This window comes from Macrobrachium rosenbergii, chromosome 56, assembly GCF_040412425.1.
Source record: "Macrobrachium rosenbergii isolate ZJJX-2024 chromosome 56, ASM4041242v1, whole genome shotgun sequence".
NCBI lineage: Eukaryota > Metazoa > Arthropoda > Malacostraca > Decapoda > Palaemonidae > Macrobrachium > Macrobrachium rosenbergii.
In genome coordinates, this window is record NC_089796.1 from 57,556,333 (window position 1) to 57,574,194 (window position 17,862).

General features: G+C 36.2%; 1 protein-coding gene across 11 annotated transcripts in view; it reads left to right on the forward strand.

Annotated features, from left to right (window-relative positions):
* LOC136836433 (serine/threonine-protein kinase DCLK1) overlaps positions 1–17,862 on the forward strand; it is a 241,895-nt gene that overhangs the window by 60,139 nt on the left and 163,894 nt on the right. For 4 of the 11 annotated variants that reach the window (XM_067100663.1, XM_067100666.1, XM_067100665.1 and 1 more), the window contains exon 1: positions 12,765–12,833. The exons of the other annotated variants lie outside the window; for them this stretch is intronic. In XM_067100663.1, the coding sequence (XP_066956764.1) occupies positions 12,780–12,833 (54 nt within the window). In that variant the 5' untranslated portion in view covers positions 12,765–12,779. Of the gene's footprint in view, positions 1–12,764; positions 12,834–17,862 lie in introns of those variants that run through there. 11 annotated transcript variants of the gene reach the window in all.

The window sequence follows — 17,862 nt, forward strand, 5'->3', positions numbered from 1 at the left end:
GTAATTACCGTGGCAGTCTGTGCCCCAGTTGCCTTAACAACTCGTTTGAAAGTTGCCCTTAAGTGCTGTGTGTGGGGTGCTTTACAGTGTCGAGTGCCGTCTAACTAGTCTCTCTCTCTCTCTCTCTCTCTCTCTCTCTCTCTCTCTCTCTCTCTCTCTCTCTCACAGCCAATTAAAGTTTTCGAATTTTATGTGGGAGAAGTGGCAGATAATCTTGAAGTTCTCGCCATAACTGTTATGCTGAAGATCGTCAAGCTGGGTATCGGTATCCGGATCCCTGTTATGACCGGACATTTTTAAGACGTCACTGCTTGGAAGACGAAATATCTGAGGAGCAGTTTCACCTTGCAATTTACTTTTTGGCATTAAGTGTAATCTCTTTCGTTGGCGCTGACAGTAAACATTTGCAGCCGATAGCACAGAAGTCAATGCCACAGGGTACATACCACAGGGTAGAAATATGTTGGCTGTGTACATTTGCCGTCAGCTAAAACACACACACATACATGCACACACATATATTTACATATATACGTATACATACAGTATAATATATATATATATATATATATGTGTATACATACACACACAATATATATATATATATATACACATACTCGTACATGTACTGTATATATATATCGTTTTCCTCATGTTGATATTGAATTCTTATATTTCATGAAAGTTAATTTCATTCCGTTTCAGCGCAGAATGACCTCATTGGTCCCAGTGCTTGGCCTTTGGCCTAAATTCTATATTCAATCAGTCAATCGTGGTGTAAGTAGTTTTGTAAATGAAAATAGTTCATGTACTTTGCGCAACCCACTGTAATTCAAATTCACTATTATGACAAAGATAAGTGTACTGGAGATTTGCTAAAACTGTCCATGACATATTCGAATTTGCTTTTGGCATTGAAGATATTATAAAATTATTATTATTATTATTATTATTATTATTATTATTATTATTATTATTATTCAGAAGATGAACCCTATTCATATGGAAATACAAAGATCTGGGGGCCATTGACTTAAATTCAAGTTCCAAAAGAATATGGTGTTCATTAGAAAGAAGTAATGAAGGTAATGGGAAATAGAGAGAGAAAGACTGTTATTAAAATAGAAAAAATCAATTAAATTAATAAATAGATAAAAATATGAACTGTCATCTCTACACCATCCTTCACAAAAATCTGAATATTAATATTGGAGCTCTTAAACCTTAGGAGACGCTTTGTCCCTTCCAGGGGATGACGGGTCCCTATTCCATCTCATCAGGGATTTATGTTCATCTGGAAAGATCCTTTAGAGCCTCTTAATCCCCAAGGGTCCCCTGTTAAACATCCCTATCCATTCAGCTGTTTATCTTTTATGTACTTTAGCACTTTATCTTGATGTTGAAGCTTCTTTGTTTATATTCTAAACTTCGCTCTGGAATCTGTGGAGATTAAATTGAATCCCCGACGGAGGGGGATATTTTTCTCTTGTTGACATTTTACGTAAGTTCTTTCTTATGAACTGTCATGCTGTTATTTTTAAATGCGTTATACATTCCTGTGTTTTATATTTTTACTACACACACAAACACACACACACACTCATATATATATATATATATATATATATATATATATATATATATATATATATATATATATATATATATATATATTATATATATATATATATAATGTCTTTTCCTGTAATACTATTAGTGTAATATTTTTCTGTAATACTACAGTGTAATATTAAAACATAAAACACTATTTAAACATTTGAAACCATATATTTCAGGCACTTGTGTTTCTGTGCCCCTGTTCACTGGAATATGGACAGGTGAAAGTTACAATGGTATATACACAAAACATGTTTTTGCATATATACCATTGCAACTTTCCACCTGTCCATCTTCTACCAGGTGAACAGGGGCACAGAAACAAGTGCCCAAAATATGGTTTCAAACTGTTTAAATAGTGTTTATGGGCTTCTTATTTTCTAGTAACTCTTTATATATAACCTTATATATATATATATATATATATATATATATATATATATATATATATATATATATATATATATATATATATATATATATATATATATACTACTAATATATATATATATATATATAACATATATATATATATATATATATATATATATATATATATATATATCTGTTTAACATGTATATGTGTACATGTATGATATATACAGTATGAATATATATACACATATAATATATATATATATATATATAATATATATATATATATATATATATATATATAAATCTGAACAAGAAGCTGTTAAACAGTGTTGCTGGGTTTTCCCTTTCTGACAGAAAAATGATTATAAGTAAAATAGTCGATATCTGTATTCGGACCCTAGCGTGCCTGGCCAGCTGTGCGTAATTATAGGTGGCTGCAATCATACCTTACTATTGCCATGTGGTATCGGATTTGCCTTCACTTTGCAAGCCGCACTTTTGTTGGTCTCCCTGAATGGATGACTCTTTGAGTAAACTTCACTGTCCCGATGGCGTGTTTTATTTTTACCTTGGGTTTTTTGTAGCGGTGAATTTGAAATAAGCTAAACTTGGCAGAAGATACATAGCCTGTCACCATTGGTGTTTAAATTTGTATATGGTCAGCGATTAATTTTTCTTTATTGCAGACCACCACTATTCCTTATTTTGGTTATGTCAAGATGATGGTTGTCCTCATCGGCAGTTCCCTTTATCCAGTACCAGTAAGCTTTGAGTTTATTAAAAGGAAAGCAGTTTTCCCAACGATATTTTTTTATGGAAATTCTTTGGATGTTGCATTCTGTCTGGAAGTGACGAGTATTCAAGGGTTTTCAGTGTGTTTTATCGAGGATTCTCTCTCTCTCTCTCTCTCTCTCTCTCTCTCTCTCTCTCTCTCTCTCTCTCTCTCTCTCTCTAAAAGTTCGTAAGGTGTGACGAAATATTAGAATTTATTTACAATATTTTCTGGCTCCTGTTGTACTAAAATGCGAATAATTAAATATTAACTACTTTAAGTGGCAGACCGGGATCAAACCACGGGCCTTCCAGTTCCGAGCCCAGTGATATACTTGTCTCTTTGTACATAGTAACTAAGAAATGAAATAGTCGAAATGCTTCAATTATATGGAATTAGGAGAATTCAAAGTAAATTCTCAAGTTTATTCGTACTCGTCACTATGTGAAGTGTTATTTAGCCAGAAGTTAAGATTTCTATTTTTTCCTTTATCCTCTGTCTGAAAGGATGCTTAACTCGCCCGGTCTGCGTTTATTGAACCAGAACCGACCTTCCATTGGTATCCCCTGAAATGCTGGTAGGTTCGTCAATCTTATCCTTTCGCTATTTTTGGCACGCAGTAGCTCTGCTTGGCATTGGCTCTTTCTGTTGGGGAGAAGACATTGATCCCGACAATTGGAGAGAAAGAAGGGCGGAATTTATTCGGGAGTGTTGATATGCAGCGCTGTGCTCTATCTGGGTCGTCTTTGGCATTCCTCTGGTCGAGAAAAAAATGGTGGACGAAAAATCCTTGTGGAATTTTGTAGACGTTGAACCTACATGATTCCGAGTCGACCAGTTACTTATAATGTTTTTTTTTCACAAGTTGCCTGTCGTAATCAAATGGTTTAAAAAAAATCGTAGAGTGACCAGAAGGGGAGATCGTTCTTTACTTTGGCAGGGTAGGCTTTGATAGTTATTCCTGGGAATCAAGATTTATTGAAGCCATTTTTTGTTGGTGGTTCCCAGAAATAGCCTATTTAGGCTTTTGTTGTGTTGATAATGACATTTGCTGTCCCTGGCATTCGTTGTTGCTACCATCATAACTATCATTAACTATATATATATATATATATATATATATATATATATATATATATATATATATATATATATATATATATATATATATATATATAATGTGTGTGTGTGTGTATGTATATATGTATTTATGTATGTATGTAGGTATTGAAAAGGACTGCTTCCCCGTTACCATAGGGCAGATGCAGAAGTAACTCAATTGCGTTGTTTCTAAGAGCGTCAGCTAAGAGACTTTTTTTTTTAGGCCAAAGTTTATTTTATTTTTTCCAAAGAAATGCGTTGACTGTGGTAGTCTGCCCTTACTGCGGGCATGAATGATTTGATGGAATTCGGCTCGCCTTCTGAATAAGGTCATGCGGGTAGAAGGAATCTCTACTGGTCTCTCGCTTGGCCCACTGCCCCTTCTTTCGGCACATCTTTTCAGATGGTCAATTTCTCCCTCTCTCAGTGACTGGTTTCACTTGTCGCAGATCGCGCCGTCAGGAGAACGATCCCTGTGAATATGTTTGTAGGCTATATATGCATTCGTACTTGAATCCATTCGATACATGCCAAAGGAAGAAAAAAAATAGTGAAATTATTCTTTTTCCTTTCAATTTTGGCATTCGTGAATATAGAATAATAAGAGAATTTAAGAGCCGCTTATGAAGATTATTATTATTATTATTATTATTATTATTATTATTATTATTATTATTATTTTATTTATTTTATTTATTTTTATTATTATTATTATTATTATTATTATTATTATTATTATTATTATTATTATTATTATTATTGCCATTTGTTCAATGGTTCCTTGGGCATTTTGAAGTTGGAAGTTTAGAGTTATTTATCTTCGCAATGAAAACAGATAATAAAGGTTAACGCAGAATGCAGACACAGTTGAAAACTAAGCTGTGATAATATTATAGGGGACCCCGATCTAGCATCAGATTACAGATGAACTACTCATTTCAAAGTCCCGCCGCCTTGGCAACGGTTTAATCACTCGATAAGAACCGTGTTAGTGTGGCTTCAGAAAATTGATGATCGTCATTTTTTAATGTGATCTCTATGTTCAAATGCATATTTTTAATGTTGAAATTTTCTCTTCTGAGATTCATTTTTTTTTTTTACCGTTTTTCAACTCTTGATGTTCCATGGATCAAGTTTTCAAATGTATCCATGTCATTTTCAAAGATGAAATGATTTGTTTGTATTTTAATATCAAATTTTTAGGACTGATGCTTGACTAGATTAATATCCGTTGTTTCATTATAGTTGCTAACTGTGTTGACATTATTTATATAATTAAAAAAAAAGTAGATTGCTTATAGTTATATTCTAAGAATGCAAATTTTGTCAAACTTATCTTGAAATTAATGATGTCCGTTTGCCCTGTGCAATAAGATTTTGTATTGTTTCTTTTATAGTTGTTGCTGGTATTGACAGTATTTGTTTCTTCTTTTTTAAGTAGATTACTTATAAGTGCATTCTAAGTATGCGAATTTTATGTAAATTGCCCAGAAATTAGAAACGTCTTTTTGATATTATAGATAAGATTTGAAATCTGCAGCTTCGAACGCAGCTCTGCTTTATATTTTTATGTCAGCGATGCTTTCACTCTATCGCATTTTTTTGCAAAAACTTCCCCCTGATTACGTGATTTTTTTTCTGAGTAACTGTTTTTAGTCCAGAAAAGTTTATTATGCCATAATACTCCTCTCGGAAATGTTAGTATTGTGTATACGTGTGTCAGTTGTATCGGTGGACGGAAACGGTAGTTCATTTTTTTGTGTTTGTGCGGATGGCGTTAATAGCTAGTCCGTTTTTTACAAGATGATTTTCTACTATCAAAAATACAACATTGATTACCTAAGAACATTTTATATGAGATATCTTAAAGATTATTTTTATTAATTTAAGAAAAATTGTTCTTACGGGTGCATGTTTACTATTAGAATAATAGAATGATTGTATAGAGAACGTAAATTATCATTTGGCAATTCAAGAGAAGTCATTAAGAAGGGCTTCATATTTATCCACAACCAAAAGGAAAGATTCCTTCCTGCTGTTGAACGCAACCAAAACAATAACATCAGTGGTATTTACCCAGTCTGTGGAAATAAATCTGCTCAGAACCCGAGTTACATGTTCTCGCAGCCAAAATCCGTGCAGAGCAAGGAGTGTCAGGTGAGGAATGGGGTTAATTAAATGTTAATCCCCTAGGTGTGCTCACCTGCATGTGCCGGAGCGGGTCGGATAATTATGTGGTTTTATGTGTATGGTGAACGAATTTTTATTTATTGATTCGTTAATTATAGTTCTGGAATCTATCGTTCGTGTATCAAGTTTTATCCACTTTTTTCCTCTTCTCAGGATTTATCGTCCTTGATCTGAAACCGCTGTTGATAACATCGTGCTTTTTATCTTGTCACTGTCTAGGTGGCATTTTGTGTTTATGCTTTTATGTATATATGATTAAATAGAGAAGTCCTAGTATCTCTCTCTCTCTCTCTCTCTCTCTCTCTCTCTCTCTCTCTCTCTCTCTCTCTCTCTCTCATACACACACACACACACACACACAGTATTCGTGTCGCTTTGATAGTGCTTACATTATATAAGAAACCTCTTTAGAATCTGAAAATGGAACGCACGACATGTGTTTGTAAGTAAGGGTAGCGTAAGTCCCTTCATTATTCCCGGTTCATCTCCATTTACTAGTTTTTGCTGTACAATTTCTGATTATATCTCATGCAATCCGTAGTTCATGTTTTAGCTTTCATACAGTACACTAGGGCTTAAATAAACTGTGGCGCAATGTGTTCATCTGTTTGTGCATCCTTATAGGGTATATGGATACTTGTAGACCTCTTGACATGAAATAAAATGAGATGCTAATGCGCGTCAATGTATATACCTGTATATATGTGTGTGTGTTTATACATGTGTGTTTGTTCGTAATACGTTTTCCAGCTTGACACGACGCTTCCTTTCATAGAGCCTCCTCTTGTGAGGCATTGATTGGCTTAGTGTAACGTCCATAGGCAAGAGCCCATTACATTCCTTACCCATGTGTCTGGCACCCCTGCCAAGGTCGAGGTGTGTAGTATGGGACTCACTCGGTGTTTCGTTGGGTGTCTTCTAACCTTCAACATACGTTCATTCAGTCTCTCTCTCTCTCTCTCTCTCTCTCTCTCTCTCTCTCCACCCGCATTGGTCGGGTGAAGATGCAAAGTTTGCAGGGAGATCATTTGCAAGGAATTTCAAAAGAACTAACTTTGATTGTCCTCGCAGTTTCTTTTTGAATTCTAAGACAGGACTGAATTCCGAATGTTAATCTGTTTTTATTGAGGGGTTCTACTTCTATCTTTTAAGATTTTTCCTTCTTTCAAATGTCAGATCTTTCCCCAGTATCCTCACGTATTCTGGTTAATCTTAATCTGGCTTGGTTGTGTGTTTTTCGTTATCTCGTTTGGTTATTGGTTTTCATCCGGTTTTTAAGGTCCAGTTTTTCGGCGTGCAACTACTTTCATCAACTTAAAATATGTCAAGTCTAACTTTTTTTTCTTGTATTCCAGTCAGACCATTTCGTAGTTGCTAGTCCTCTTGAAAACGCCGTATCAGATGCCATGTAAGCATCTGTCGTCTACCCTTAGAAGTCTGATTCTCTCATTATCAAAGTGAAGACGTTACCATTAACTCCATCCGCTTACTTCAGGAGCTTTGTTAAAATGGCGTGGGTGGCCATATCGAAATCGCCATTTGTAACAGATAATCTGGATATATAATAAAGACTTGTACCATTCCTTATGACGCAGTTTGAGCTTTCCCTATTGCGTAATTGTCATCCCCTTGCGTGATTACCCAATCCAAATTTCTCCTCTCATCGTTTATAAGGGGAAACATTGCTTGTTGCATTATTTACATAGTCATGAGATTAATAATCATTACTGCCATGACTATGAAAATAATGATTATCATATCAGCAAAAATGCAAAGTAAGAATTAATAATCATTACTGCCATGACTATGAAAATAATGATTATCATATCAGTAAAAATGCAAAGTAAGAGTGTCTTGCTATTTTTTGAAAACGTGGAAGACCGCCCGAAGTTACAATCTTCAGAACATCAGAAAACTTCATTCAGTTGTCATTTTTTTCCTTTGACAGGAGAAACAAAGCTGTTGAAATATCATCCACAACTGAAGAAGATTCATAGGTTATCAATTGGAACCTCCTATTTTTACGCATATCCTCTGATTCTTTTGTTACTAGCATGATTTTCTTTTCAACCCAATTTAATGAGACTATTCATCATTGTTTCTAAATGGAGAAAAAGAGCAAACCCTCTCTCTCTCTCTCTCTCTCTCTCTCTCTCTCTCTCTCTCTCTCTCTCTCTCTCTCTCTCTCTGTGCCATATAAGGTTTAACCGGTAAATGTGTTTTGGGGTAGAAAGCCTTGCGGTGTTTCGTTTGTCTGACGAGTAATTCACTTAACGTCAATTTTGTGTTCCAGCGCCAGACAGCCACTAAATGGATTTTTGACTTTTTATTTGTTCAGCGGGCGTTCATAAGGTCAGCCAGGAGTGACTGCCACTTCTTCATCTGTCTGGGTTCTTAGAGAGAGAGAGAGAGAGAGAGAGAGAGAGAGAGCTTTCCTGTGAAGAGACCTGCAGGATTGAATTCAAGGTGCTGGGCGTAACAGTTGATTAATTTGATCTGTTGTTTTTTTCTGTTTTTGTGTCGTACCGCAGAAACACAGGATTTCTGCAACCTTTGGATACAGGCAAGTTTAAACGCTGAACAATCATCTGGGTTTATTCTGTTTAAGACAATGGAATTTTGTATTTTACTTGTCATTTTAATGTAGTTTCCCATTTTGCATTAGGTTTTCTTCAAAACGCAAATTTACGAATGCTTTTTTTATGGGGCCGTTTTAGACAGATCAGTTTTGCAGTTTCTGAGCTGATGGACGAAAGGGAAATGCGGATTTTCAATACCCACCCTTTTTCTTATCTTAATTGGAACTGCTGGAATCTGAAAAAACGTGAAGGCCTGTTTTTAAGGTAATTCAGGCTTGGCTTACTCCAGATGACATCAAGGTTGAGTTTGAAAAAGCCACTTTTAAGTATTTGAGGGTCCACCCTTAAGTAGAAATGAGCCCCTGTATACAGGAATCAAAGAAAAGGCAAGAGTTCCCCCAAACCTATCGGTTTCATCCATCATGAAACGAGGCCAAGTGACCGTGTGAGATAGCTTCAATGAAAGTGAATCAGACATCTTGTGAAATTTTCCCTCCGGGCGACGTGATTACCTACCTACCGAGAGAGAGAGAGAGAGAGAGAGAGAGAGAGAGAGAGAGAGAGAGAGAGAGAGAGAGGTGACACCTGCCCAGTCATCGTCTGAGTCACAACTTGCCATGTCCCGTTTCCATTACGTGACTGGAAATAGCCTTCCCGTCTTAGCCCCTCCCTCTTCACCAAAATTTCAGTTTACCTGTGACGCTAAGGGGATTACCTTTGTTGATGTGACATTATTAATACATAACCTGTACTCCGTGAGGTGATTCTAATTATAATGGCACAGGTTGTGGTCGAAGGTAAGTTTCCTGATGCAGGGGCTCTTTAGTTCATCGTTGATCTCTGATGGTGCGACACTATTTTAGCATAGTTTAATTCATGTTTATCTACTGAGCAGTTACAGTATTCTCCCTCGTGGTCAGGTGGGTAATGTGACCTCTCATATATTCCGGATGCGGGTTTGATTGCTGCTACGGACGTCAGAATTACTTCATGTTCCTCCATTACGATCTTAGGTTTTGTAGTGACAAACGTATCCAAAAAGTGTAAAGAAACCGAAAAATTAAGAGGGCATTTTGGTTAATACAATTACATTCTCCCTCTTGATTCATTTGTTCAGGGACTCTCTCTCTCTCTCTCTCTCTCTCTCTCTCTCTCTCTCTCTCTCTCTCTCTCTCTCTCTCAGGTCAGGTACCCACATTCCAGTAGTTTATTACATGTCAGGCATTGTTTAACCTCGCTCTTGTCTTGAGTATTTTTTTTTCCAGCAAGTTTCGCAATGAGGAAAATTAAATTCCCGAGAAATTTCAGATTTTGGGACCAAGTTTTGTAAGCGTGGCCTCTCGGTATTTTGTAGACAATGTGGTTGTTCATTTCCCTAAAGAACGTTAGGTAGAAGAATGTTTACTGGATGATGATAATGTTTAAGTTGTATCATCCGAAGAACTTGCCACTGATGCCTGGTACGGAACTGGAAAGAAACAACGGAACATGGACCCTTATAAGTTCCTTTCCATTTTTGTGGGCTAATGACGCCGATAATCACATTTATCCAATTGGAGCGATTAGCCTCTGCCGCCACGCCCAGCTGGGTAATTTGATTGCACGCCCGCACTCCGCCTTTCCAGTTTTCTTCCTTATTTCCTTCTCTTCCCAAGTTAAAAGTAATTAATTTTTTTACTCATTCCCTTCTTCTTTGTATGAAACGCAAATCCGTTTTGTTTTTGTTTATTTGCCTATTTTTTTGTTTAATATGTGCATAAAAATTTTTATGGTTTTTGCTCGGAATTTAGTTCGGATTTTGTAGTTTTTTTTATTTCTGTAGAAAGTTGTTGATCCAAAAGTTTGGCACGTGTAATCTTATGTGTATTGCTATGTCTTGATCCGTTGATGATCACATATTCCAAGTCAAGAAAAAAAAATAATAATAAACCACTGAACCTCATAACCTATAGTTATTTTCGTCTCTCCCTGGATGTCACTGATTCTGTAACTACAGTTTGGGAAACTCTCCAGTGAGGGGCATATTACTCAGTAGGATTTTGGAGAGCCTTTATACAGAATCATAATAGTTTTGTAATGTTGTAGAATTTCCCTTTCCAGTACAGTACCGTACTTTGGTCGGTTGGCTTTCCCATAAGTGCAAGAGCCACAAAGGCAGCCAGAATTCTGATTTAATATCCTTAATGTCGCCCTACCTGGCTGTGTTTCTGCTCATCGGCATAATGGGTTTACTCTGCTATTTTATCTCTTTTGTTTGCTTACATTCGAATGGGCGGTAGGAGCAGGTTATTTTTAACGTATGTGCCCTGGTATAAAGACCTGGAAAATGAAATCGCTGCAGATAGAAACAGGATGGAAATGTACATGACAGCAATTATACACATGATGATACAGAAAGCCGCCTAGTTATTTTCTATGTGGCCATATGTTGGCTTATTACATACTGAACCTCCATTGTAGCAGGCTTTTGCAATTATATATATATATATATATATATATATATATATATATATAAGTATATATATATATATATATATGTATATATATATATATATATATATATATATATATATATATATATATATATATATTATATATTATATATTATATATTATATATTATATATATATATAGAGTGGAGAGAGAGAGAGAGAGCGCCTGTTATGTTGGAACGTTATTTGTAACTATGTATTGTATTTGACATTTATCTTGTATGGCATTCTTTGGAATTCATTTATATTAACCAACTCGGGTGAGTGAAATGTGAAATATAAAAAAAAAAACTAAAACCACTAAATTGAAAAAATATAACCTATTTCATCCCTGACACTTCGTTGGCAGGTAAGTTAGTGTATAAGTACAAGTTATTCCTGTGATTGATAGGCAGAAGTTACACACGGTCCCCCAAGATTTGCATTCTATCATATCTTGATGGCATTCGGTGGCAGGACTTGCTCTGCATAAGCAGGTGTGTGTTATGCATATGACGGTGTCATATTTGCATAAACATATCCATTCTTTGCGTTAATAAATTCTGTCTGTATAAGTAGGTTGCGTTTGTAATAATAAATTGATCAGCTAGGAAAACATATTTCCTGTCCTAATATATTCCTTTGCGTTAGTAGGTTTGGTATTTTTAGAAACATTAAGTATTTATTTGGATAGGTTTAAAACCCGCATAAAAACATCCGTTTCGGTTCGAAGAAACGACCATACGAAAATAAAAAGAAGGAAAACTCTTACCAGACATCGAAAGTGTCGAGCACTGCGCTTGCTGAAGTATCCAGCCTTTATGCCTGACCAACCACGTTTCCAGTTTCCGTCGCATTCTCTTGGCAACATTTTCGTTCGACGTTATTCATGTTCGGCTTTTGTTTTGCGTGGAAAAAGGTTTTATCGAGTTAAACGATACCAGATCCAGCGAAAGATGTGGTAATGTGGAAAAACGTTTCTCATGTTAGTCCTTTCCCTTTGTAATTTAATACCACATGAGGTAGATACAGTACGTTTCCGAGCTTGCGTTCGTGTTACGGCGTTTGTTTATTTTTATTTAGTGAGTGACAAGGGACTCTGAAGGGGAACGGGTTGCCAGGGAGGGCTGGAATGAAGATGGTTGTCGAAAGGGGTCTGGTGGTTGCACATGGAGCCAAGATCGAGTTCTTGGAGGAGAGGGATTGAGGTTTCAAGATGTAAGGCGAGACACTGGATTAAGAGAGTGGCGTGGGAGACTTGTCAGGTACTTGTTGCTGTAGCCGAATAGACAGACCTTCCGCTCACCTGGGCTCTCCCGCCAGTGTTCTTCTCTGGATCCTGCTTGGCCCTAGCGGCGTTTTATCGTCCACGTGAAACTGTAGAGTAACGAACGAGATGCGGAAGCTTTATTCGTCGTTCTAGTCTGCATTTGTATTTTTGGACGAGATTGCGGAAATGCAATCGGATCCTCCGCCGCCATTTTCGCTGTAACGCTTACTTGAACTTACCGTGAATGAATTTAGCTCCAAAAGAGAGAGAAAGAGGGAAGTTGTGATAACTGGAGGAGGATGAGAAGGGAGTTGACTACTTTTCTGGTCAGTTATGTTCTGACCCGAATGAGGTGCTATGTGTGCGTCTGGAGTGCTTTCCTGCGCGGGTGCTCCGTAATTATGAATCTTCTGAGGCGCTGCTTCGATTTTCTGTATTATTTCTTCTGGTCTAAGGTAGGCTAAGTGTTCCCCTCTTGTTAGTTGTTTACGGAAATTACACACACACACACACACATGTATATATATGTACTGTATGTATATATATATATATATATATATATATATATATATATATATATATATATATATATATATTATATATTATATACACACACGTGTGTGTATGTATATACATATGTATATATACACACACATGCACACACATGATATATATGATATATATGCATACATATACAGTATATATACATATATATATATATATATATATATATATATATATATATATATATATATATATATATCATATACACACACTGGTGTTTGTATACATATAGACATGCAGAATATATATCTATCTGTATGTTTGTATATATAAAATATATATATATATATATATATATATATATATATATATATATATATATATATGTATGTATGTGTGTGTGTGTGTGTGTGAGTGTGAGTGGGTGGGTGGGTGAGTGTGTGTACTCTTCTTGAAGGGTGTGACTCTAGAAGGTATTACTGTCAAGTTTTGGAATGAGGTTACTAGCCTCCTTCGTGTGGTTGTGACTCACAATAGTCGATTAACTACCAAGTATATAATACTAGATTACCAGGGGCACAGTGTGATTATGCACAAACATATACACACGCACATGTATATATATATATATATATATATATATATATATATATATATATATATATATATATATATATACCGGTAGTCTATATTTTCCTCTAACGGAAGGTGTCTCCAGAAATGTTTACCATTGTTGTTCTCATCATGTATTTTGCTGTGAGTTTGCAAGCCCCACGTCTGTCTTCACTCGGTTGCGACCCACTACTGTCAACTAATGCCAGATTCCTATTTCACTCCCTCGGTCAGCAGAGGCGCAGTGCATTTCAGCGGAATGTGGCTATAATGTTTCTTTTTGGTTTGACTTGAAACCGGTTCCTCCAGCAAGTAAGGCGCGCAAGCACAAGAAGCGCGGACCTACAAACACACAAATATGTATGTATGTTTGTGTGCATAAAAGCGACATGTTTTTTGCTCTAGAGGCATTGGCTTTAGTGGGTGTTCACCATTTGGCTCTTCAACGGAAGTTTTGGAGTTTGCTGGTCCGGTGCCCTTTATCCACCCTGACTGGATTAACACAGTCGTCCAACCATTAGGTACCCAATTTAGGGCAATAAAATGTCCGGGATAGATCTTGAGGCTCATGGTCAAAAGCACCCATTAAGCGCACTGCATATATATATATATATATATATATATATATATATATATATATATATATATATATATATATATGTATATGTATATGTATATATATGTATATACTATATATACATATATGTACATATATATATATATATATATATATATATATATATATATATATATATATATACTGTATATATATACATGTGTGTATAAGAGAGAAAGAGAGGGGAGAGGCGGGATAACCAAGCCGTTTTCCATTTTGTGAAGTGTCCCAGAAGGGCACAGCTTTCTTTTTTCCCAGCAGTACTTTAGAGATGAAGTTATCATCCTCACGCCCTTTTTCTTGATCAGAGCAGACGCCGGTACGCTCTTACTTCATTGGGGATCGGTGGACGGATCGTTTGGAGCGATTCTTCAGACCTGAAAAACGTGAGCGGAGTATTGCATCACCCAGCTGTTGTACTTGAAAAGTTTGTCACGAATTTTGAAATATTACGTTTATTTTGTTGCTGTTATATTAACCACTGTAAAAATGGAAGGTCTGTCCTGAGAGAAGGATACTATGTGAAATATCCATATATTTGTGCTCGTAACTTTTCTGTGTACTATAGACACACACTCTGATTTGGTAGATATGTCATCGAGTTCCACTTATGTTTAGGCCTTGAGGGGGTGCTGATCATTCACATTATGGTTTTTCTGCCTCTCTTTCTTTAATATATCTGCGATCCACAACAGTCGACTAACAGCCAGATTCAAAATTCACTGCTTGATCCAACTCATGCATGCTGGATTTTTAGGAAACTACCTTTTTACCGTTTCCTCACCATCTGGTTCGGGAGTCGAACGCTAGTCTCTCCAGTCATGAGATGGCTGCGCGACTACTACTGCCGCCGTCGAGGATCATTCGGAATATATTTCTTTTCTTTGTATTGTAAACAATGTTGTGATGTCTGGCCTTATAATTGGATGCGTGGTGGAGACTTGTGTGTCAGGGGAGTCGATGAAATGAGACGAAATGTCAGAGAGAGAGAGAGAGAGAGAGAGAGAGAGAGAGAGAGAGAGAGAGAGAGAGAGAGAGAGTTCCTCATGCAACACAATATGTCATCATGTCATGCCAACGGAACTCGTGGGCCTCCTGGCGTGGAAGTTATGCCCACCCCCAGCAGAGGGAGTTGCCCCTTTGTTCAACTCAAATTCGCCGACCGTTGAAACTTGTCGAGACGCTGAGCGGCTTTAGTCACTAATACATGCTGTGCCCAGCTCTGCCTATCCGTGGGGGATGTCCAGGGTAAGGGGTGTATCATTCAACGCCCGTCTGTTTACGCTGCGTTCAAAACACCTGTTCCGGGGATATTCTTACGTTGGTTTTATGCTGCGTCACGGTCTTAGGTGCGGCCTTCAAGGCAACTCCAATAGTGTAGCAACCGTTGCACCGTTAAATCAATGCCTACGCCCAAAGAAGTTAAGAATTCCGTGTTCGTTTCAGTGATGTCATCTTCCTTGATTGAAGTCATTGTAAGTGACGTCGTTGTTAACGTATTGTTATAGACTTAATGTTTTGTTAGAGAGACTGGCGTACCCATATCGTTGAAAATTGCAGTAAAGTTAGAGGGTCGAAAAGGCAACCGCGATCCAGAGGGAGTTACATACCGACCCAAAGCTCCGATCAAAGTGCCAGCATCATTCTGCGGACTTGTATAGGGGACAGTTGATGGTGCTAGTAACATATCCCAATACCTGCAAACCGAAAGGGGCAAAATTCTTGCTGTGCTACCTCCTCTGTAAGGGAAAAAACGTGTAGAGATGTGTGTGTGTGTGTGTGTCTGTATATATATATATATATATATATATATATATATATATATATATATAATACTATATATGTATATTATATATGTGTGTGTATATATATATATATATATATATATATATATATATATATATATATATATATATATATATATATATATATATATATATATATATATGAAGATAAGAAGGCCCATAAAACACTATTTGAACGTTGCAACGTTCAAATAGTGTTTTATGGGCCCTATCTTCATATTACACTGGTATTACAGTAAAGACATTCATATATAAATGTATTATATACACATACATACATACATATGTATATATATATATATATATATATATATATATATATATATATATATATATATATATATATATATATATATATAGAAGATCTTCGGAGTGACCTTTGTAAGGAAAAGAAACATAGACGATCGAAGTGCCCAGTAACCGAATGATTTAAATACAAAAGAAAAAACAGACATTGGTTATACTTCGACTGAAAACGAACTAATAAAAGAGTTAAAATTGAATAAAGAAAAGTAAACTCATACTAGCAGGATATATACATTTATATGTGTGTGTATTGCGTGTGTGCGCGCTACCCCAAGGCAAACATCTTGAAGTTATACACACACGCACACACACACACACACACACACACACACACACACATATATATATATATATATATATATATATATATATATATATATCCTGTTAGTATGAAGTTTACTTTTTCTCTGTTTAATTTTAAATCTTGTATTTATTCGTTTTCAGTCGAAGTATAACCAGTGTCAGGTTTTTCTTTTGTATTAAAGTAAATCATTCGGGTACTCGTACTTCGATTGTTTAGAATCGTACGTGTTTGCTGTGTCAGCATTTACTTCTATATCTTGTGTTATTGCCTTGAGTTTTGTTCGAAGGCATTTATAGTTTTCTGGATCATATGCTTTTATTTACATTATATTTTGGATTTGGTAGTTAAGCATAGTTTTATTATCAGATTATTTTTCTTCAATCGGTTTCATTTCGTTTGAAAATTGTGTAACATTTCCCGGATAATTTAAATTTATCTGTTGTTATCAATTTGATTTAACTAAATTGTATCTTCATGTCAGTCCTTCGCCCGTCATTGCAGATACATAACATTACCAGAAAAGGAACGCGAACGGATGTCGATAAGGAACGCATTCGATGAGATCAGCTTGAATGAGTCGGTTGTAGGTGATTTGTGAGATTGAGAAGTTGTGAGACTTTGTACGCATTGTTATTTTCCGTTATTTGCGCTGCCAAGCACAGTACCTCTGAAGCATGACGCCGAACATTGCGTAAGTACGCAGTGTTAATGTCCATACTGATATCTCGTTTGCTGGTGCTCGTGTGACAAAGCTTTAGGTAACACACTGGAATGAAATATGACACCTTTGTAGTGAAAAGGGACGGCGTCTTGGAGATCTCCGTGCACAGGATATTGAGGGAGATGCACAGGGATGCACCGAGACGGCGTGAGTGAGATTGTGATGGAGGGTGACGGTGGGTCACAGCAAAATGCGTAGGAAGAGTTGTCTTCTTTTGTGTGATTATGAATTACCATTGTTGTAAGGAAAGTTAGGGATGCATTGAAAGTCATTACTAAATGGTATTCTGGATTTCTCTTTCTTATTTTTTAATCTTTAATAACCTAACTTTGTTGATTTTTCATTTCTTTGAGTCATATCTGTTCTGTGTGAGAAGATTTGTAATTTAAAATATTTATATATTTGCACGTTTTTTAAAATTAATTTTTGGTGCCATCATCGTTATGGAGCTCAGAGGTAGGCAGTCATGTTTTAAAGTAAGTAAAGAATAATGCGACTGAAAGTTCCATATTCTGGTGTGATCTGGATATAGGTTGTCATTGGAACTGTTCGGTAACCAAATGAGAGTTTCATTTTCCATGCAGCCGTGTCTCATGTTCCTGACATGCACGTTCGG